This window comes from Dromiciops gliroides, chromosome 2 (genome assembly GCF_019393635.1).
Source record: "Dromiciops gliroides isolate mDroGli1 chromosome 2, mDroGli1.pri, whole genome shotgun sequence".
In the NCBI taxonomy this organism is placed as follows: domain Eukaryota; kingdom Metazoa; phylum Chordata; class Mammalia; order Microbiotheria; family Microbiotheriidae; genus Dromiciops; species Dromiciops gliroides.
The window spans coordinates 519,019,369-519,040,347 of NC_057862.1; the positions used below are offsets into that span (position 1 = coordinate 519,019,369).

Consider the following 20,979-nt stretch of genomic DNA (forward strand, 5'->3'; position numbering starts at 1 on the left):
TGGGGTTATAGGGAAGTTATGAAATAGGGTATGTTGTGTCTTAAACAAAATGTAAAAGAAAGATGGCTGACTTCTCCAAATAAGTCAAATTACCACTTTCAAGAAATACTTTTTAATTTCTGGAAACAGAATATGAGTATGGTGATGCACTCCAAAAAGCTATTAGATTCACTCTTAATGCATCATCAGATTGAAGAGGGAGGAGAGAAAACTAGTTAGCTGGGAAAAAAGGGTATTAACAAAGAGAACAAGTAACAAAGGGTATAAAACAAAGTCCTCAAATGAAGTAGGCCATTCTCTGACTGGGTCACACTCTGACGTTTTGAGAAGAAAGGTAAAATGACCTTATCCTGCATACCTATAACAGTGGTCTAAGAGATTAAAGAAAATAACCTGTACCTGAGGAAGGCACTTCAAACAATAAGAACAAAGCCCTACTACTCCTATTAACTATTCATTTCATTACAAATCCTTCAAGCTCATCTTCTCTAGAAACCATCTTATCCAATAAAACAGAGCACTTCCCTCATAAGTTTCAAGTATTATACAAGTATTAATTTTAACATTTTCATTATGAAAAATGAAATCTCAATGAAGTCATCTAATTTAATCTCTGACAACCACAGCTAGATTTTCTGGAACCAATGTATTTAAGAAAAGGAAATTAATGAATAAAGCATTTATTATATTTTTACTTTATAAGAAGCACTGTGATAAGCACTAAAGAAACAAACATTCCAGGGACAGCTAGATAAAGCACTAGTCCTGGATTCCGGAGAACCTGAGTTCAAATCCAGCCTCAGACACTTGACACTTACTAGCTGTGTGATTCTGGGCAAGTCACTTAACCCTCACTGCTCCGCAAAAAATGAAATGAAATGAATTTTTTAAAAAAATGTATGAACCCAAGCAAAGACAGACCTCTTAAAACACATGGGGGAGAAAACAGACATGGAGAATTTTGGCTGCAATTAATATGAAGGGTCCTGTGCTACTTAGGGTACAGTACCAAAGCAAATAGTAATGCTTCCTCAAATGACATTAATGTCATTTGCACTGATAAAAAAATCTTATCAGTTTCTGATACTGAATCACTTAACAGTGCCAAGGATTTTGGTGGCAAGAACTTTCTTTTGGGGGTTTTCATTAGCTGTGACTATAGCATGTGCTGAAGTTGACAGGCTATATGTCAACAGGGGTTGCTTCCCAGGATAATGGTTGAGGGCACTGGGTTGGAAGCACGGTTATTCCCACTGCTCTTGGATTCAGGGTCCAAAGTTGTCTTTATCAGTGTCTGAGAGATGATGATCAAGGTGTGGTACAGGTTTGACTTGGCTCCTGTCTCTCCCTTAAGGTGCCTTGTTGCCTACTCTGTGCATGGAAAGTGTGTTGTGTATATCTGTGTGTGGGGATGGGGTAGGGGGTGAGACTATGAGAAGGAGAAATGAAGGAAGAAGGAAGAAAGAGAAAAGGAAGAAAAGATATAAACAGGGAAAAATAAAGAGATACTGAGACAGAGAAAGAAAAAGAAATATCCTTAAGGGTTGTTCAAATCTTGATTTGGTCAAAATGAGAAGAGAAATATTAATGGATGCAACTCAATTTTCTCTTATTAAAATTTAACCATAAAAACCCACCTGATAAAGACTGAATTTCTTTAATACCAAAAAGATTCACTTTTCTAATAAAGTCTGCTTTATTTTAGCTAAAAAAAATGCATTACACAAATAATCTAGGTGAAATGAGGAACATTTAGATGCAGTCAGCTCCATATGAGGAGATATTAATGACATTTGGTGTCCAGTAACTTTAGAAAACTAAAGTATAAATGCTTATTATAATAATGTGTCATATAACTTTAGCTATGTAAAATTATAAAATATGTGCCCCAGGCCCTGAATAGGACTATACTTGGTTGCCTAAAAAAGCACTCAACAATCAGTTTGAAACCACTTTTAGTCAAATGTCATCTTTTAAGTGTTCTGACTACCTAAAACAAGTGTCTCATGGTACAGTGAAACAACTATGAAGTGAGAATCAAGAGACTGAAGCTCTAGTGCTAGCACTGCCTCTGTCATTTTGGGCATATCAAACTTGCTGGGTCTCCATTTCTTCATCTTTAAAATGTGTATATTTGAATAAAATGTTTTCAACCAACATCCTTGATCTATGAAATACTAGAATCAAAACTACTTTAGTTATAGTTATATTCCTCTGGATAGTCTATCCTTAGCATAAAAGGCTTTTATGAGAAAATTAAGAATCTTCTTTCCATACTCCATCTACTCAAATCAAATCAATAAATCCCGAGATAGTTTCCCACTGTGCTAACAAGACAGGATACATTCAAACTACAACTTATTCAAATTCTCCTAAAATTCAGCTTTATTTTCCTTTTTTTTTTTTTTAAAGTGAGGCAATTGGGGTTAAGTGACTTGCCCAGTGTCACACAGCTAGTAAGTGTTAAGTGTCTGAGGCTGGATTTGAACTCAGGTACTCCTGACTCCAAGGCTGGTGTTCTATCCACTGTGCCACCTAGCTGCCCCATATTTCCTAATTACAGGGACTGTACCAGAGTCTTTCTATCCCCCACCTCACTTAAAAATACAACTTCCATGAGGTCATCACAGGCAAGCACCAACGATCAGTAGCTCCACTTCCCTTCTCTCATTCTTAATTCTCTTGCCTTCTGTCTTCCAATCTCATGAAACTGAAAGAACTCTGCAGTTACCAACAACCTCTTAATTGCCTTTTTGCAATCATCAGCTGTGTTGACTATTCTGCAACCTTTGACACTGTTAATCACCCTCTTCTCCTTGATAATCTCTCTTCTCTAAATTTTCATGACATTTTTCTGTCCTAGTTTCTCCTCCTTCCCTGATCACTCCTTCTTAAGTCTCCTTTTATGGATCTCTGTCCAGCTTGTGTACTGAGTGCCCCCCAGGGCTATGTCCTGGGACCTCTTAACTTCTTCCTCTATTCTATCTCTCTTGGTGATCTCATCATCTCCCATGAATTTAATTATCATCTCTATTCAGATGACTCCCAAATTTATCTATCCCTAACCTCTCTTCTGAAACTTGTATTCTTGCATCTCTGATGACCTATTAGACACCTTGAAATGAATGTCCCACAAACATCTCAAACTCAACATGTCCAAAACTGAACTCATTATCTTTCCCTCCAAACCCACCCTTCTTTCAAACTTCCCTATTATTGTCAAGGGCAACATCATCCTCCCAGCTATCCAGGTACAAAACATAGATATCATCCTCCAATCTTCTCTCTCCTCCCCATATGCCTTTTAATTCTACCTTCTTTGTAACATCTCTCAAAAACCTAGCTGGTCACACTGCCTCCAGTCTTTTCCTACTCCAGTCTATCCTCCAGTCAGATGTCAAATTGATCTTCCTAAAGTGCAGATCTGACCAAGTCATTCCATAGTCAATAAATTCTAGTGACTCCATATTGGCTCCAGGACCAAATATAAACTCTTATGTTTGGCTTTTAAAGCCCTTCAAAGCCCGACCCTTCCTGATTTTTTAGTCTTCTTATACCTTAGTCCCTCCATTCTGCCCCCTAATATAGTCTATAATTCAGTGACACCAATTTTGCTATTCCTCGAATAAGATAATTCCATTACCTAATTTCACACATTTATTTCCCTGGCTATCCCACACACTCATAATTCTTTCCCTCCTCATCTCTGCTTCCTGGCTTCCCTTCAGTCCTAGTTCTACTCACCTTCTGCATGAAGCCTTTCCTGATCTCCCTTAATGCTAGTGCTTTCCTCTTGGGGTCATCTCCAATTTATCCTACATAGAGCTTGTTTGCACAAACTTCTTTCCATGTTGTCTCCTATAGTAGTCTGTGACCTCCTTGAGAAGGACTGGTTTTTGCGTTTCTTTTCATCCCAAGAACTTAGCATAGTGCCTGGCACTTAATAAATGATCGCTGACTTGACTTGCACACATAATTTTGTCTACTCAAGCTTTCAAAGTAAAAAGGTGTGGGCTTGGAGGAAGAGAGAAGGGCAGAAGATTAGGAGATAGTGTTTACTTACCAACCAGCATCTCAAAAAGGAAAACACCTACAGACCACCAATCACACTCTCGCCCATAGTAGCCATCACCACCCTGTGACTTCAGAACTTCAGGTGATATGTAATCAGGTGTTCCAACTGCTGTATCACAACGCACCATGCCTGTCTGGATAAATAGAACAAGTAACTAATATGGGTCAAAGAAAAGTTAAATTCAGCTTAGAATAGTGCCCCTTTAATGATCTAATTTCTACTGATACAGTGCTTCACATTTACAAGAGAAGAAATTAAACTGTCATGGGGTCATACATACCCTTTAAGAACTGGCATTTTAAAAGAGAACAAACTTCTAAGTTCATAACAGTCCACAAATAAAAAAAACCATTTATTAAGTGCTTTCTATATGACAGGTACTATACCAAATGCCTTCTGTGCTAGGTAAAAATTCAGGCATTTATGCTATTAGTGTAAGGGTGATGCTATTGCTCTACTGATTATCCTAGAGTTAGAATATTTCTTGACTAAAGCAATCAGAACACAGTGTGAACAAGGCCCATACACCTCACAGAATCAATCAAAAGCCATTGTGTGAGAGAACTAGTGCTGTCCTAAGAAATTTGTATCAAAGGAAAGAACTATCTCAAGATCAGATAGAGATTCCAAGGGTCTGGAAGTAGAAAGGAGGAAGCAGGGTAATACAGAGTGGAGCCAAGAACTAATAGCCCTGGGGCAAGCAGCCAAAGGAGAAAGAAAAGATAGGACTGAGTTATGATCAAAATGAGACAATATTTATAAGAAGTGCTAAGCACAGTGCCTGGCACCTAATTTTTATTATCTTTTCCTTCCGCTCCCTATGGCAGATAAGAGATCTATCAAGGAGAGTCATTGGCTCTTACAGACATCTTAGAGCAGAAGATTAGGAGTGACACCACCAGTTAACCTACATACTAAAGTTCCAAGAACTTTTTATTATCTTATTTTCCCTTTTGATGCCTATATAATCTGCTGTTTTATTAGTCAAACATTTTTAGTAACCAAATTTTGCTTCACCACAAAAGGGGAAATGGTTAACTTAGAGAGATAATATATATCAATGTAACTTTAGGCAGAGAGCCTAACCTTTGCCTAAATGTTGAGAATTTCGGGGGGGGGGGGGGGAGAGGAGAAGAACCAGGCAGCTAGGTGGCACAGTGGATGGAGCACCAACCCTGGATTCAGGAGGACCTAAGTTCGAATCCGACCTCAGACACTTTACACTTACTAGCTGTGTGACCCTAGGCAAGTCACTTGGCCCCAAATGCCTCACTTAAAAAAAAAAAGTCATGAATTAAATAATGATTGCCATAAGCCCCCACTGAAATTCTTTTTGTTTGTTTGTTTGTTTTTTAGTGAGGCAGTTGGGGCCAAGTGACTTGCCTAGGGTCACACAGCTAGTAAGTGTTAAGTGTCTGAGGCCGGACTTGAACTCAGGTCCTCCTGACTCCAGGGCCGATGTTCTATCTACTGTGCCACCTAGCTGCCCCAATTCATGACTTTTTAATCTTAACTAGATTCCTTAGAGCATAGAGGAATATTTAGGGAATACAGAATGGCTTAAAATGACTAGTTATTGTAAGGGAGTATTGCATCAACAAAGAGTAGTACATTTTGTGTGTCTCCAACAAACGAAAATCAGACCCTGCATAGCCAGATAAGGGAAAAGAAGCACTTTCAATTAATCACAGTCTAGTTCTAAAGAGGAAAAATTTCAGCAACTATATGGACCATATAGTCCAACCTGGGGAATGCCCTACTCTCTTAAGTGTTGGAAAGCTTATTAAGTATAGCCCCTGTCTTCAAGGAGGTTGGCACAGGGGGGAAAAAAAGAACAGGATAAGACAAAGATACATTTGAATAATGTGAAACATTATAATGGAGGAGGTATGGTTGGACTCAGTGAGAATTGTTACCTACCGCTTCCTTAAAAGTATTATCATAATGCCTATTAAGTAATTCTAAAATGCAGTTCACATAAAATTTTCTTTTCTTCAAATCTTTGGTTAAGTTTTTTAAGTTCAGAAAACAATCAGATATGAGTCTGTGATTTCTCCTCTATTTTAGTGTGCATGTGACAAAAGATTATAGGTAAATTCATGATGGCTTTCATAACACTCTTCAAATTGATGAAAGTGATTTACCAATGGTGAGCACCACCTCTAAGTCATAATGCTTAGCTTATATGCATTCAAATTAACAAGCCTTTGTTAATAAAGACTTAAAAAGGTTTTCAAAAAAAGATGTAGATAAGGGGTTCTTGGGCTTATTTATTTATTTATTTTGGTATTATATGCCTCTTTTGGGGCAGTCTGATAAAGCCTAAATACAGCTCTATTCACGAATGCATAAAAACATTTAGGATTACAAAGGAAACCAATTATGTTGAATTAATTACCAAAGTATTTATGAAAACAAATTCACAGATCTCAGGTTAAGAACATCTGATTTATGGGGCAGCTAGGTGGCACAGTGGATAAAGCACTGGGCGGGGATTCAGGAGGACCTGAGTTCAAAATCTGTCCTCAAACACCTAACACTTACTAGCTGTGTGACCCTGGGCAAGTCACTGAACCCTCATTGCCCCCCCCATCTGATTTATATAATAGTGGTAAAAAGAAATTCATGATACAAACATAAAACATGGAATTTTTTTTACAACTTAGAATAACAAATTTCTTCATATTTTTCTTAAACTTCTAACTCTATGATTATAAGGAAATGTGTAGGAAGTGTGACCATGCCTGGCAGGAGAATTTGGGATAAAAACCCAGTTTTAAAGCAATCTCAAAACTCTTATTTCTTGAGGAAACTGATAAATTTTCATATTAATAAATAAAATATTTAATTAACATGCATAGTTTCTCTATCAGTTTAGTTTTAAACCTTTCCACACCTTTTCTTTTCTTTTTTTGCAGGCCAATGAGGATTGAGTGACTTGCCCAGGGTCACACAGCTAGTAAGTGTCAAGTGTCTGAGGCTTGATTTGAACTCAGATACTCCTGAATCCAGGGCTGGTGCTTTTATCCACTGCACCACATAGCTGCCCACCTTTCCATACCTTTTCATGCTATACAATTCACTTCAGTGTATTTTCAGGGATCTTTCAGATGATAATTAAGTTGCTGACCCTAGTTTTAAAAAACAAAACAAAACTCTATTCTTAATACTAACTATACTCCATTAGAAATAATGGACTTTCCTCTTATATTCAATTTCTTTTGGTCAATGACAATATATCCAATATACACTGTAAAATATACAACTAATTCCAGTACTCTAAGGTTCATTCTAACTAGCTCAAATTAAAGATGAGAAAATCTGCATATGATGTCATATAAATCACTTCATAGTCAGGTATGGATCATATTAATTTTAATTGTAATAACAAATTTTGTTTTCATAAAATCAATTAGCAGAGCCTATGCTAAAAACTGTCTGCCAAGTACTTTCAAAACTAGAATTAAGGAAGAACAGCAAAAGAAAATTTTATCCTGCTTGGCTTTTATTTTCTAAATATTTGAAGGCCTTTTGGTTTTTCATCATTGTCACTTACTGCTATGCCACCCTTCTTCCAAGTGAACAATCAATCTCTTATAACAAAGAACAACAGTTACACAGAATCAATTAATCAAGAAAACTAACAAAATATGCAACATTCCATATCCATAGTTTTCACCTCTCTACTAAGAGGAAGGAAACATTTCATCATCAGTTCTCCTAATCCAAGATTGGCCTTTCCTAGTTTAAAGCTCTAAGAGGCAAAGCCAAGATGGCAGAATAGAGAAAACACTGAGCTGAGCTCTCCCAACATTCCTCTCCAAACAACTTTAAAATAATGTCTCAAATTGAATTCTGGAGTGGCAGAGCCAACAAAGGTCAGAGTGAAACATTCTTCTACTCTGTGTTGTTTGAAATTTTATGGTTGTACCTGTCCCTGTTCTAGGCTTTAGGGAAACTTAGCTGGGGTTTCTAATATATTGTTACTTAGAAATTAGAGACTATAGCACCAGTTTTGGGCACTAAGCACTTATTAAAGCATGTTAAATATTAGTAAAGAGAGAGCACGTGGCTCCGAAAGTTCAGAAGCCCAATATACTTAGGATAGAGGGGAGAAAAAGTACAAAGTGTAGCTGCCTACTTCAGCATCCCAGGCCAAGAGAGCATAAGCTCCCTGCGGTCCAGAGGAGAGGTGGCCCTTACACACTGCTCCAAGCTAATTGGCTAGCATCATTCAAATCTATTGGTTTACTGGACTTGAGGGTGGTCCATGAGCAGTACATACTGAGGTTAGAGTCCAGAGGACAGACCCTCTTGGGGGAAAGGCTTTCAGGTAGGTGTGGTTTTAATATCTATTATCTCTACAATCCAAGGTCCAACTTGAGTGACTCTGGGCTGGCCTTAAAAAAGTCAGGCAAAGCCCCCCCCAAACCCATTATTTTCTCACAAGCCCTAGACAACATAGGAGGTAAGACAGATCTGGGACATGGGGGTAGAGGCTGGCCTAGAGCCCACCTGGATGAAACACTAGTCATCAGACTAGGTGGTAGTGATAGAAGCAGCAGCAGTTCGAGCAGCTCTCAAGCTAGAGGTGGTAAGGGAACCTGGCAACTTTTGAGAAAGATATTACAGGGTACCTCTGCAGTAGCCTTGAACCCAGGACCAGATACTGGTGGGCAACTTCATTGCCTATACCCACTTAAGTGGGCATAGTTCAAGGGCAGAGAGGAGCATTAAATGAAAGCCCAGAGAGACAGTATCACTTCTGTTTCCAAGTGATCAGGAACTCTGAAAAGCAACATCATTTCTGGTCTCAAAGGAGGAGGGCTGTCCTGAGGATCAATATCGATTATAATCCCAAGGAATGAGGGGCCCTTCCTGGTAAGGATGAGAGCACAGACCAAGAAAGAAGTGAGCACATCTCTCTCCCCAAATCTCACTACCTAAGAAGTACCAAAAAATTGTGTACCCTCAGAACTAGCAGCACACCTCTGATGCAGCACACCAGGAACAGAGCCCAACATTCACTTAAAGCTCCAAATCAATAAATAGGGTAGACAAGTAAGCAAACGGGGGAAAGATAAGAACTTGACCATTAAAAGCTACTATACTGAGGGACAGTGGCACAGTGGATAAAACACTGCCCCTGGAGTCAGGAGGACCGGAGTTCAAATCCAGCCTCAGACACTTAACACTTACTAGCTTATATGACCCTGAAGTCACTTAACCCCAACTGCCTCAAAAAAACAAAACAAAACAAAAAAAACTACTATACTGACAGGGAAGATCAAGCCACAAACTCAGAAGACAATAAAGTCAAAACAACTATAAGCAAAGCCTCAAAGGGGAAAAATATTTTAAAAATTAAATAAGAGCAGTTGAGGAAAAATCAGGTAAAGAAATATAAGCAAAGCAAGAAAACCATGAAAAGACAATTAACAGCTTGGTAAAAAGAAGCATACAAAAAATACTGAAGAAAATAATATCTTAAAAAACAGAATTGACCACATGGGAAAAGAGGTACAAAAAAGAGGTATAAAAATAGTTCCTTAAAAAGGAAAACTGGCCAAATGGAAAAGAGAAGTATACAATCAAGCAGCCAAACCCACCCCCCCAAAACCAAAAACAAAAAACCCATTCAAATATGGTGGAGTTACAGTCAAGATCACACAAGATATAGCAGTTACTACATTAAAGGAACAGAGGGCCTAGAATATGATATTCTGGAAAGCAAAAGGGCTAGGATTATGATTAAAAAAATAACCTATCCAGCAAAACTGATTATAATCCTTCATGGGGAAAAATGGACACTTAATGAAATAGAGGACTCTCCAGCATTCCTGATAAAAAGACCACAGTTAAATAGAAAATTTGATTTTTAAAAACAAGACTCAGAGAAGTATAAAAAGGTAAATGTGAAAGAAAAACTGGGGCAGCTAGGTGGCACAGTGGATAAAGCACCAGCCCTAGATTCAGGAGGACCTGAGTTCAAATGCAACCTCAGACACTTGACACTAGCTGGGCAAAACACTTAACCCTCATTTCCCCTCCCCCCAACAAAAACGAAAGAGAAACTGTAAGATATTGAATTGGGTTAAATTATTTACCTTTCTATAAGGCAATAAGATATGTGGTAAAATAATAGAATTTGGCAGAAGCCCAGGGGTCCAACTTGATTGATTTAGTAGTGTTTGAATTGGGTGTGAATGTGAAACTACTAAGTACCCATTTAAGATGATTAGATTTTGAGCCACACCTGGCCCACCCTGTTAAACCTGTCAATCCTGAGAAGGAGTGTCCTCAGAGGCTGTGGACTGCATCATCAACAGAGAACCAGTCTCAGCCACACATCTTGAAGGACCTCCCCTTTTTTGGGGGAGGGAGAAAAAGGCAGAAAAAGGGACCCCAAAAAGTAGGTGTCTCTCTGGTCTTGGAGGAGCTGTCGGAACAGACTGGAGACTGGCTGCCATAGAAATTACAGACCCCTGGTGGTGTTAACAAAATCCAGCTCTTTGAATTAGCTGAGCTGAAAGTGAGTTTGGGTTTTTGAGACAGCCTTTGCTAGAGCCAGGGAGATTATCCATTTTCCTCTTTCTCTATTCCCTTGTCCTTGACTTTTTAATAAAACCTGATTCATTTGTGGAAAAGAGGCTGTCAATCCCCTTTCTTATTGGCCTGGGAGAAATAACTAAAAAATGCAGTTCGGAAGGGAGGAAACTTTGGACCTAGAAGTACCTCATTATTTTATGAACCCCAATATTATGGCAAGCCACTCAATTTACTCTCCCCATATTAAATTTGGCCTCCACAGATACATGTATCTTCTAAGAACTTTATCATTATTTTGGCAGTTGGAAGGATTCTACATAGAAAGAGGTTATGGAAGTGAGTTGCTTATGCTGGGATGTTGTTGTTGTGTTTTGGGTTTTTTTAATGGATTGATGGGAAAGAGGGATGTCCTGGAAGAAAGTGTAAGGGAGAAGAAGAATAAGGAGAAATTATCTCACATAAAAGAGGCATGCAAGGAAGAGCTTTAACAGTGTATTGGGGGAGGGGGGGGGAGGGCAGATAAAAGAAGGCAGTGGTCAGAAGAAAAAAAAAACTTAAGGAGGGATGGGATAAATAGGATAAAGACAAATGTGCAGTTCATAACTGTGAATGTGAATGGGATATACTCACCCATAAAATGGTAGTGATAGCAGAATGGAATAGAAACCAGAATCTAAAAATGTTGTTTACAAGAAATACACTTGAAATAGCAGGAGTAGCAATCATGATCTCAGACAAAGCACAAGCAAAAATAGGCCTAATTAAAAGGGATAAGCGGGAAAATTACACCTTGCTAAAAGGAACCACATGAAGTAATATAAATACTATGTATGTATGTATGCATGTATGTATGTATTTATGTGTATGTGTATATGCATACACCCACTAAATGGTACAGCATCCAAATTCTTAAAGAAAATTAAAGGAATTCTTAAAGGAAAATTTAAATGAATTAGAAGAGGAAATAGTAAAACTGTACTAGTGGCAGACCTCAACTTTCTCCCCTCAGAACTAGATAAATCTAAGCATCAAATAGGTAAGAAGTCAAGGAGACAAACTCTTAGAAAAGCTAGATATGATAGGCCTCTGGAGAAAAGTGAATGGGGAAAGAAAGGAATATACCTTTTTTCTTAGCTATACATGGCACTGTCACAAAAATTAACCATTAAAACATAAAAACCTCACCAAAAATGGCAGAAATATTAAATGCACCCCTTTTAGACCATAATGCAATGAAAATTAGATTTAATAAAGGACCACGGAAGCACAGATTAAAAGTTAGTTGGAAACTAAACAATTCTAAAGAATGGGTCAAAGAACAAACCATAGAAACAATCAATTATTTCATTAAAGAGAACGACTATAATGAGACAACATTGTAAAATTCGCAGGATGTAACCAAAGCATTAGAAAGCAATTTATACCTTTATGCAAATATCAATAAAAGAGAGAAAGAGCAGATTATGAATTAGGCATGCAGTTTAAAAATCTACAAAAAACATTTTTTTAATCCCCATTTAACTAATAAAGCCAGGAGCTTTTTATGAAAAAAAAAAACTAATACATTGGTTAATTTGATTTTTAAAAAAGAAAGATGAAAAACAAATTACCAATATAAAAAATGAAAAAGGTGAATGCACCACTGATGAAAATGGAATTAAAGCAATTAGGAGTTATTTTGCCCAAATATATGCCACTTGTGGTTCCAAAAAGTTGTAGCATGTGTAGTGGCCATACCCCAATGAAACCATCTAGGCAGGCTTCAAAGCAATTGGTGAGTTAGAGAAATGTCTACTTCAAGCTTGTAAAGACTTCCTCCCACAGAATGGGTAAAGGAAAACAATTTGTTCCAATGGCCAAGCCTTCCTGATGAAAAGACAAAAGGTGTATAGAAACTCTTTATTGCAAAAATATGAGTCAAAAGAAACATAAAAAAGGAAACATATATGAACAATTATAAGGAACTAAAAAGGATGAACTGCTAACATTCAAATATGGGAAGAAGATACATGTACATTTGGACATCAGGAGTGACCAAAGTAGTGTTATGTCTTGATGGACTTAAAGAAAAGAATGTTAGGAGAGGAAGAAGAATATGCTGGAGGTGGGGAGAAGAGAAAAGGAGGTTAGGAACAACCTTATGTACCCTGATTGTGTATATCAGGGTACTTTTAAATCTCACTCTTATCTGAAAGGGATCAAAAAAGGGAAGAATACAAAAGTACACAGAGTTGGGTACAAAAATGCATGCATTTCATTCAACAGGGAAACTGAAGGGAAACTCTGAGGGAGGGAAAATTAAAAGAGACTATCCCAAAATAAAAACAAGGATGTACAAAAATAAGAATGCCCCTTTTTGACAAAGAATGAACATTTTAGGGGGTGCCCATAAATTGGGGAATGGCTGGACAAGGCATGGTACAAGGTACAAAAATGTGATGGAATAATGTGCTGTAAGTAATGATGAAGGGGATGGTTTCAGAGAAACCTGAGAAGAATTGTATGAACTAATACACAGTGAAGTGAATAGACCCAGGAGAACAATTTTCCCAATGAGGACAACTTTGAAAGCATTAGGAATTGTGATGAGGATTATGACCAAGATTCCAGAGTGCTAGTGATGAAACTTGCTATCCAGGCTTTCCTAACTTTCAGGGCAATGTGCTCTATCTTTAATATGCTTTAATAAATCCTTAATGAGAACTCATGACACAATCGCTCCAAAAAACATCCAAATAACGCCACAGGAAAATGCCCAGAGCAGCAAAACTCACAGAATGTGCTGAAATCATCTGCTAACCAAGAACAGCTTGAAAAATCAGAAGGAGGGAGCTGCTGTGCTGATACAGGAGTTGAGCCCAACCCCACAGTCACCCTGACACAGATCCAGTCCCAGGAAGGCCTCACCAGAAAAGGAGAGCCCCAGAGCCTCTGAATCAGCTGAAGCACCAGTGTCATCTGAAACTAAGCTCACAGTCTGGTGACTGGGCTGAGCCCTGGGCAGGGGGGGAGACTACAGGGGTCTATGCTGGTGCTGAGGCAGAACTTGGATTTTTCACCCCTCCTGAGAACCAGGAAGTAGGCTTGAGTAGCAGTGGCCCAGGTGGGGGAGGGGCACAGGCTCCTCAGAGCTAACAACCACAACACACAAAGCTGGTTGATTAGCAAGTTGGTCTGGGGTCATCTATGGACCAGGAAACAGGCCAGGGAATGAAGAACCTGTTCCTCCTTAAATCATACCACCTGGGACTTCTTACACCTGGGATACTGCAGCCTGGAAACAGTGTCCCACTTTAAGGAGCTAAAAGTCAAGTAAAAGAAAGGCAAGATGAGCAGACAGAGAAAGGTGAGGACCATAGAAAGTTTCTTCAGTAACAAGGAAGACTGAGGTGCACCCTCAGAGGAAGATGTCAACATCAGGGCCCCTATATCTAGAGCTTCCAAGAAAAATATGAATTGGTCTCAGGCCATAGAGGTGATCAAAAAGCACACTGAAGGTAAAGTTAGAGAGGTAGAGGAAAAAACGGAAAGAGAAATGAAGTGTAAGGTGTAAGATGTTCGTCTATGCCTAATTTCTACCATAGTATCTTCTAGTTTTCCCAGTAGTTTTTGTCAAAAACTGAGTTCCTATCACAGAAACTGGAGTCTTTGGGTTTAACAAACACTACATTACTAATGTCATTTATTACTGTGTCTCCTGTGCCCCAGTCTCTTTTTACCTGTTCTCTTCCTCTTTTGAAGGCCATATTCAAATGATAGGTTTCACCCACTAAAAAGTATGTTATTGACTACATTTGTTTTATGCATTTGTATATAAAAGGCAGCTAGATGACGCAGTAAAGAGATGGACTTGGGAGTCAAGAAGACCTGAATTCAGATCCAGCCTTAGGCTTACTAGCTGTGTGAGATTGGGCAAGTCACTTTACCCACTTTCAGCCTCAATTTCCTCATTTTTAAAATGAGAATAGTATGTATCAGAGTTATTAGGATGATCAAATGAGACAACAAAGTACTTTGCAAATTTTAACATGTTAAATAGAGTCTCTCTCTTTTTTTTGGTGAGGCAATTGGGATTAAGTAACTTGCCCAGGGTAACATAGCTAGTAAGTGTCAAGTGTCTGAGGCCAATGTAAAGAATTAATTGTTATTTGAGGTTTTTATGCCTTGGTGCGCACTGGCCTGGGGCTCCGCAAACTGCATGGTGCTCCACCCACTGGTTGTAGTTGTTGCCACCTCACATCATCACCACTCGCCGATGCTTAAATGGGCCTGGCAAAATTATAATGATTGGAAGCCTAGTAAGGGCAGTCATGTGACTGTAAGAGTGGCCAGACAATTGGTTGGGGGCTGTGTGGGGTTTCTGGGAACGAGGAGAAGTCACCATTCTAGCTGGAAGGCGACAGGAGCTCTGCTGTGTATTCTCAGCTGATTCCTGGGTAGTGGTATTTTTCAGGTTGTATAATTTCCCTTTCCCCATTTTATTTCCTTTCCCTTGATCCTACTGATCCTGTTTGTGTTTTTCTTTAAGTTCGTTCTTGTTAAAATCCTGTTCTGTTTTGAGGGAGGCTGCCGGTCTCCTTCTTTGCCCCATTATTGCAACGAGCCGTTTAGCTAACATTCCCCAATTAAAAATTGGTCCCCACACCAGATTTGAACTCAGGTCCTCCTGACTCCAGGGCCGGTGCTCTATCCACTGTACCACCTAGCTGCCCCTTAACATGTTAAATAAATGCTAGTTATTATGAAAGAATACAAGGTTGGTTATTGCACTAATTCTATTTCTTAAATCTTTCAAAGTTACTTTCTTTAAGATACCATTGCCCTTGTATATTTTTCTCCCTGTTTGGGTTCTCTGAAATACTCTTACATCACTTCTTACGGAGGAATAATATAACATTAGATTCATATACTGCAATTTGTTCAGCCATTCCTCAACTGGTCAGCATCACCTTAAATTCTGGTTTTCTCCTCCCCCCCCCCCCCCGATTTTCCTCCCCCATTCAGAATCAGGGAGACTTTGTTTTCCTTGCAAGTATTCCCTCTTTGGTATTATCTTCCCTCTTAAGCAAATACCTACTTGTTTCCCTGCTGAGTATGTTGTAATCCTACACTAAATTGTTTGTATGAGCTTACTTAACTCTCCTTTGTTCATTTCAGGTAAGAGTGAGCTTCATCTGATGCCCACTGCCCCCATCTTTCCATACTCTTCTCACACACTCCAATTTGAGAAACTGCAAGTTCTACCCTCTTCTTCCTCCTTTCTACACTAGTGGATTCCTTTTACTTTTCCTTCTTTCCCCTCTTAAAATATTCAGAACGGAATCAGTCTGCTCTATGGACTTCTGTTATTCTTTTTTTTTTTTTAAACTTCTGTTATTCTTATTTAACTCTTTCTACAATCTGAATATGTTATGGGACACTTGTTTCCTTTTCCCTGTCAGAAGATAAGCACCCTACAATTGCTTCCAATTGCTCAAATAAATTTATTTGATTCTTATGTTTGTATTTCAAAGTTCCTACTTAGCTCTGGTCTTTCAACAACAACAAAACAAACTTGAAAGTTCCCCATTCCACAAAAGATCTATTTTTTTCATCTGTAAGATTATATATTCAGCTTTGTCAGCTAAGTTTTTCTCTGGTTGTAAGGACAACCTCTTTTGTCTTTTGGATCACTATACTCCCAAACCTTTCATTTATTAGTGAAAGCTGTACAACACTAATTCCTTGATACTTAAACTAATTCTTTCTAGATGCTTGCAGTATTTTTTCTTTGATGTGTGAGCTCTGGATTTTGGCTATGACACAGATATTCCTAGGACTGTTCCTAGGAAAAGTGGCTCAGGAGGTGTTTGATTTTTTTTTTCTATCTTTACTTTGTCCTCTGTTTCTAATATATCTGGGCAGTTTTTATTTATGATTTTATACAGTGTCCAGGCTTTTCTTTTTTCATTAGTAATGATTTTCATGGAGAGCAATGAATTTTATATTATCTCTCCTTGACCTAGTTTTCAAGTCATTAATTTTTTTCTTATATCATCTTAGGTTTCATCCCATTCTTTCAAGTTTTGTTACTGTCTTAATATTACTTGCTGTCTTAAGGAGTCACTTATTTCTCATAGTCTATCTAGTTTTTAGGGAAGTCTGTTATCTGGGTAAAATCTACAATCTTCTCTTCTGGACTTTTTAATTTTCCTTATAATTCTTTCCTCAAGATTTTATCTCATTTTAAAAATCTCATTCTTCATTTTTCAGGGTATTCATGTCGTTTTTATGGAAAATTCATCTTTTCCTTTGTGTTTCTCTGTTTTCAATTATTAGAGTTTCTCTCCTCCTTTTGGGGGATCTATAAGAGTTTTTGTGATTTTTAGAAGGATGCTGCATATTTGTTTTACAGAATTCCCAACACAAATCATATTCAGCTATGCAAACATCTGCATATAGGACTTGTGTACAAATGAAAGACAGGATCTAAAAAAAAGCTTAAACACAAACACAAAACAGCATTAAAACTAGATGGCCAAGCGCAGTGGATAGAGCACCGGCCCTGGAGTCAGGAGGACCTGAGTTCAAGTCCAGCCTCAGACACTTATCACTTACTAGCTGTGTGACCCTAGGCAAGTCACTTAACCCCAATTGCCTCACCAAAAAACAAACAAACAAAAAACCCAAAACACTAGATGGCCAAATGTCCCGGAGTAACTGTTGTTTTCCCAAAACAAATAAAGTCAGTATACTGAATTAATCCCATTGTGTGAATACTGGATCATAATAAATCTCCCTCCACCCCCCCCCCAATTGCTTTTCCAGGCTAATATATAAACATGATCAATGCTCAATTAAAAGACTGTTAGAAATTTCTTGACGGTCAGTGGTCTAAAATGCTAAGCATAGCTAAGTATTCTACATGATCTATAGTCACTGTTTCCATTTTTAGTCAGGATATAATTAGATTGCTTTCTTTAATTCTTCATACAGGAAAAGCACCACCTATGCCTCTTCCTTCAGTGGCCTTTTGTCCCAGTGTGCACTTTATTAGCTCCTTTGTAACTAGAGTGTATCATCATTTGCAGCCTCAATGTATCAAAGAGATAGTAAAACACATATGCTATGTCAGTCAATGGACTGTCCAGTCATACAGCTTATCACAATATGAATGTTCTTAGGATCTGGGACCATACATTTATCTGAATCATACATTCCAGAGTAGTTTGATCTGTAAATAATAATGATCTGCATTGAGACACTGAAAACTTGGTATAAGCTATGAATTCCATCAGATGTGATTTTCATAAAGCAGTCTTCTAAACCTGTAAACTTTCTCAGTTCCAGACTTTTCAATATCAACTACTGAGCAGGGTCTCACAAAATCCAAAGGGTAGACAATCATTTTTGGTTTTGTTGATCATTTTCAGGTGTGTCCAACTCTTTGATCCTATTTGGGGCTTTCTTGGCAAAGATACTGGAATAGTTTGACATTTCCTTCTCTCTCTCAGTTTTATAGATGAGGAAACTGAGGCAAACCAGGTTAAATGACTTGCCCAGGGTCACACAGCTAGTAGGTGTCTGAGGCCAGATTTGAACTCTGGAAGATGAGTCTTTCTGACTCTAGGTATGGCATTCTATCCATTGTACCACATAGCTGTTCCAGACAATCAATAGTAGTTAATAAACATTTATTAAGCACCTTCTATGTAGCAGGCACTGTGCTAAGTGCTGGGGCTATAAATATGGGGTTGGGGGGAAAGGGAGACCGCCCATGCACTTAAGAAGCTTACAATCTCATGGGAAAAGATAATATGCAAAAAGAAGCTGAAAAACCTGGGGGGGGGGGGCCGCGCCACGGTTAAGGGGCAGCAGCACAGTGGAGGTCAGGTAAGTCCCAAAATAATGGAGCCAAGTGGGAAATGAGCTGTCTGTGCTGAGTCCCTTCCCTAAATGGAGGTTTTGGAGTTCAAGACTCCACCCTACAACCAGAGGGCAGAGGCCAGTGATGAGGTGTGACTACCAAGGCTAATTGGAACTTTACAGAATGAAGAGGTTTTCCCAGTGATGAGCCTCAGAGAAAAGTGGCTCCAGTTATATCACCAAAGGCAAGATTACTAGCAAAATATCCCCAAAATTGAGAGTACCTGTCCACTTCATCTCAAAACACCTGCTTATATTTAAGCTTAAAGGCACACACAGTTAAGGGTCTAGATGGGGAAAGATATGATGATAATTGCTAAGTTATGCTGACAGAAGGAAAATACCCCCTTGTTCCTTTGGAATTCAGACAATACAATCCATTATTACTTTGTACTTTGAAATTTGTTTAACTTGCATGTTTCACCTGCTGTAATAGTCTAACTTACACTATGGAGGTGACTGTGGTCTTAAAGATGGTAACAATGATGCCACCAACAAGAATTCCTTGTCAAAGGAGATGGCCTATTCAGTTATGGTTACAGTGATGGGCAGGTAGAAATCAGAGGGAGAAAGCCAGTGTAAGAGGGCAGAGAGTCAGGGAATATACTACTACCTGCATAGTCCCTTGCTATGACTCGGACTAATAAGGGATTTGTTAGTTTTTGAAAGTGCTTTAGATCACCACTGAGTGGTTGGGGGGGGGGGGGGGGGGAGAGAAACCACAGGGGTCTCTGCTGGAGCTGAGGCATAATTCAATAGTTCCACCCCAGCTACTGGGAGCCAGGAAGCAATCTTGAGTGATGGGCCCAGGTGGAAGAGAGGCACAGGCTTGGCACCAGAACTTTCAACCCAGAGAAATAAAAATTTTACTTCCTAGTTGAAGAACAAGTTGGCTTGGGGTTATTTACAGACCTGAGCACAGGTCAGGCTAGTGAAGAACCTGCTCCTCCTTAAATTGTACCACCTTGGACCCCCTGAAGCTTGGGACAATGCAGCCCAGAATCAGTGCCCCACTTTAAGAAGGAGTTAAAAGTCAAGTAATGAGCAGCCAAGTTGAGCAAAGATATGGACCATAGAACGTTTCTTTAGTGACAAGGAAAATCGAGCTGCACCCTCAGAAGAGGATAGCAACATCAGGGCTCCTACATCCAAAGCTTCTAAGAAAAATATGAATTGGTCTCAGGCCTTAGAGGCATTCAAAAAGGACTTTGAAGATAAAGTAAGAGAGGTAGAGGAAAAAATGAGAGTGATGCCAGAGAGTCATGAGAAAAAAGTCAACAGTTTGAAAAGCCAAATGGAAAAACTCTCTGAAGAAAATAATTGCCTAAGAATTGGGATTGAACATATGGAAGCTAGTGACTTTATGAGAAACCAAGACACAGTAAAGCAAATCCAAATAAAAAAAGAAGGCAATGTGAAATATCTTCTTGGAAAAAGTGCTGACCTAGAAAATAGATCCAGGAGAGATAATTTGAATATTACTGTACTACCTGAAAACCATGATCAAAAAAAGAGCTTAGACATAATTTACCAAGAGATTGCCTGATATTCTAGAATCAGAAGGTAAAATAGAAATTGAAAGAATTCACTGATCATCTCCTGAAAGAGATCCCAAAAGGAAAACTTCCAGGAATATTATAGCCAAATTCCAGAGATCCCAGGTCAAAGAAAAAATACTGCAAGCAGCCAGAAAGAAACCATTCAGGTACTGTGGAGCCTCCTTCCCCTCCCGCCCCCCCCAAAACCCCCACAAATAAAAATTCAGGTACTGTGGTCAGGATTACACAAGATCTAGCAACTTTTACATTAAAGGATCAGAGGGCATGGAATATGATATTCCAGAGAACAAAGGAATTGGAATTACAACCAAGAATCACCTATCCAGCAAAAATGATAATAATCTTTCAGGGGAAAAAAATGGGACTTCAATGAAAAAAAAAAAAAAAAGGACTTTCAGGTATTTGTGATGAAAAGACCTGAAATGAAGAGAAAAGTTGACTTTCAAATATAAGACCCCAGAGAAGCATAAAAAGGTAAACAGGAAAAAGAAATCACGATAGATATTAAAATGTTAAACTGTTTACATTCTTACATGGGAAGATGATATTTCTAACTCCTAAGAACTTTCTCAGTATCAGGGCAGATGATAGAAATAAATTTAAACAGAGGACACAGCTGGGAACTGATTATGAAAGGATGCTATCTGTAAAGCATTTATTTTTTATTTATCTTTTCTTTTTGTGGGTCATTTAGGGTTGGGTGGCATGCCTAGGGACACAGAGTTGGTGAGTGTCTTTTGTCTGAGGCCAGATTGGGGCTCGGGTCCCCCTGGGTAAAGGTCGGGTGCTTTGTCCACTGTGTCACCTAGCTGCCCCATGATGACATCTTTAGGGTAAAATGGAGGGGTGAGAGGAATGCACTGGGGGAGGGGGAAGGGCAGAGATAGCATG

General features: G+C 38.7%; 1 protein-coding gene across 5 annotated transcripts in view; it reads right to left on the reverse strand.

Moving 5' to 3' along the window:
* Positions 1 to 20,979, reverse strand: part of ROCK2 (Rho associated coiled-coil containing protein kinase 2) — a 168,189-nt gene that overhangs the window by 45,339 nt on the left and 101,871 nt on the right. For all 5 annotated transcript variants that reach the window (XM_043989249.1, XM_043989246.1, XM_043989248.1 and 2 more), the window contains exon 6: positions 4,064 to 4,208. In XM_043989249.1, the coding sequence (XP_043845184.1) occupies positions 4,064 to 4,208 (145 nt within the window). The remainder of the gene's footprint in view (positions 1 to 4,063; positions 4,209 to 20,979) is intronic.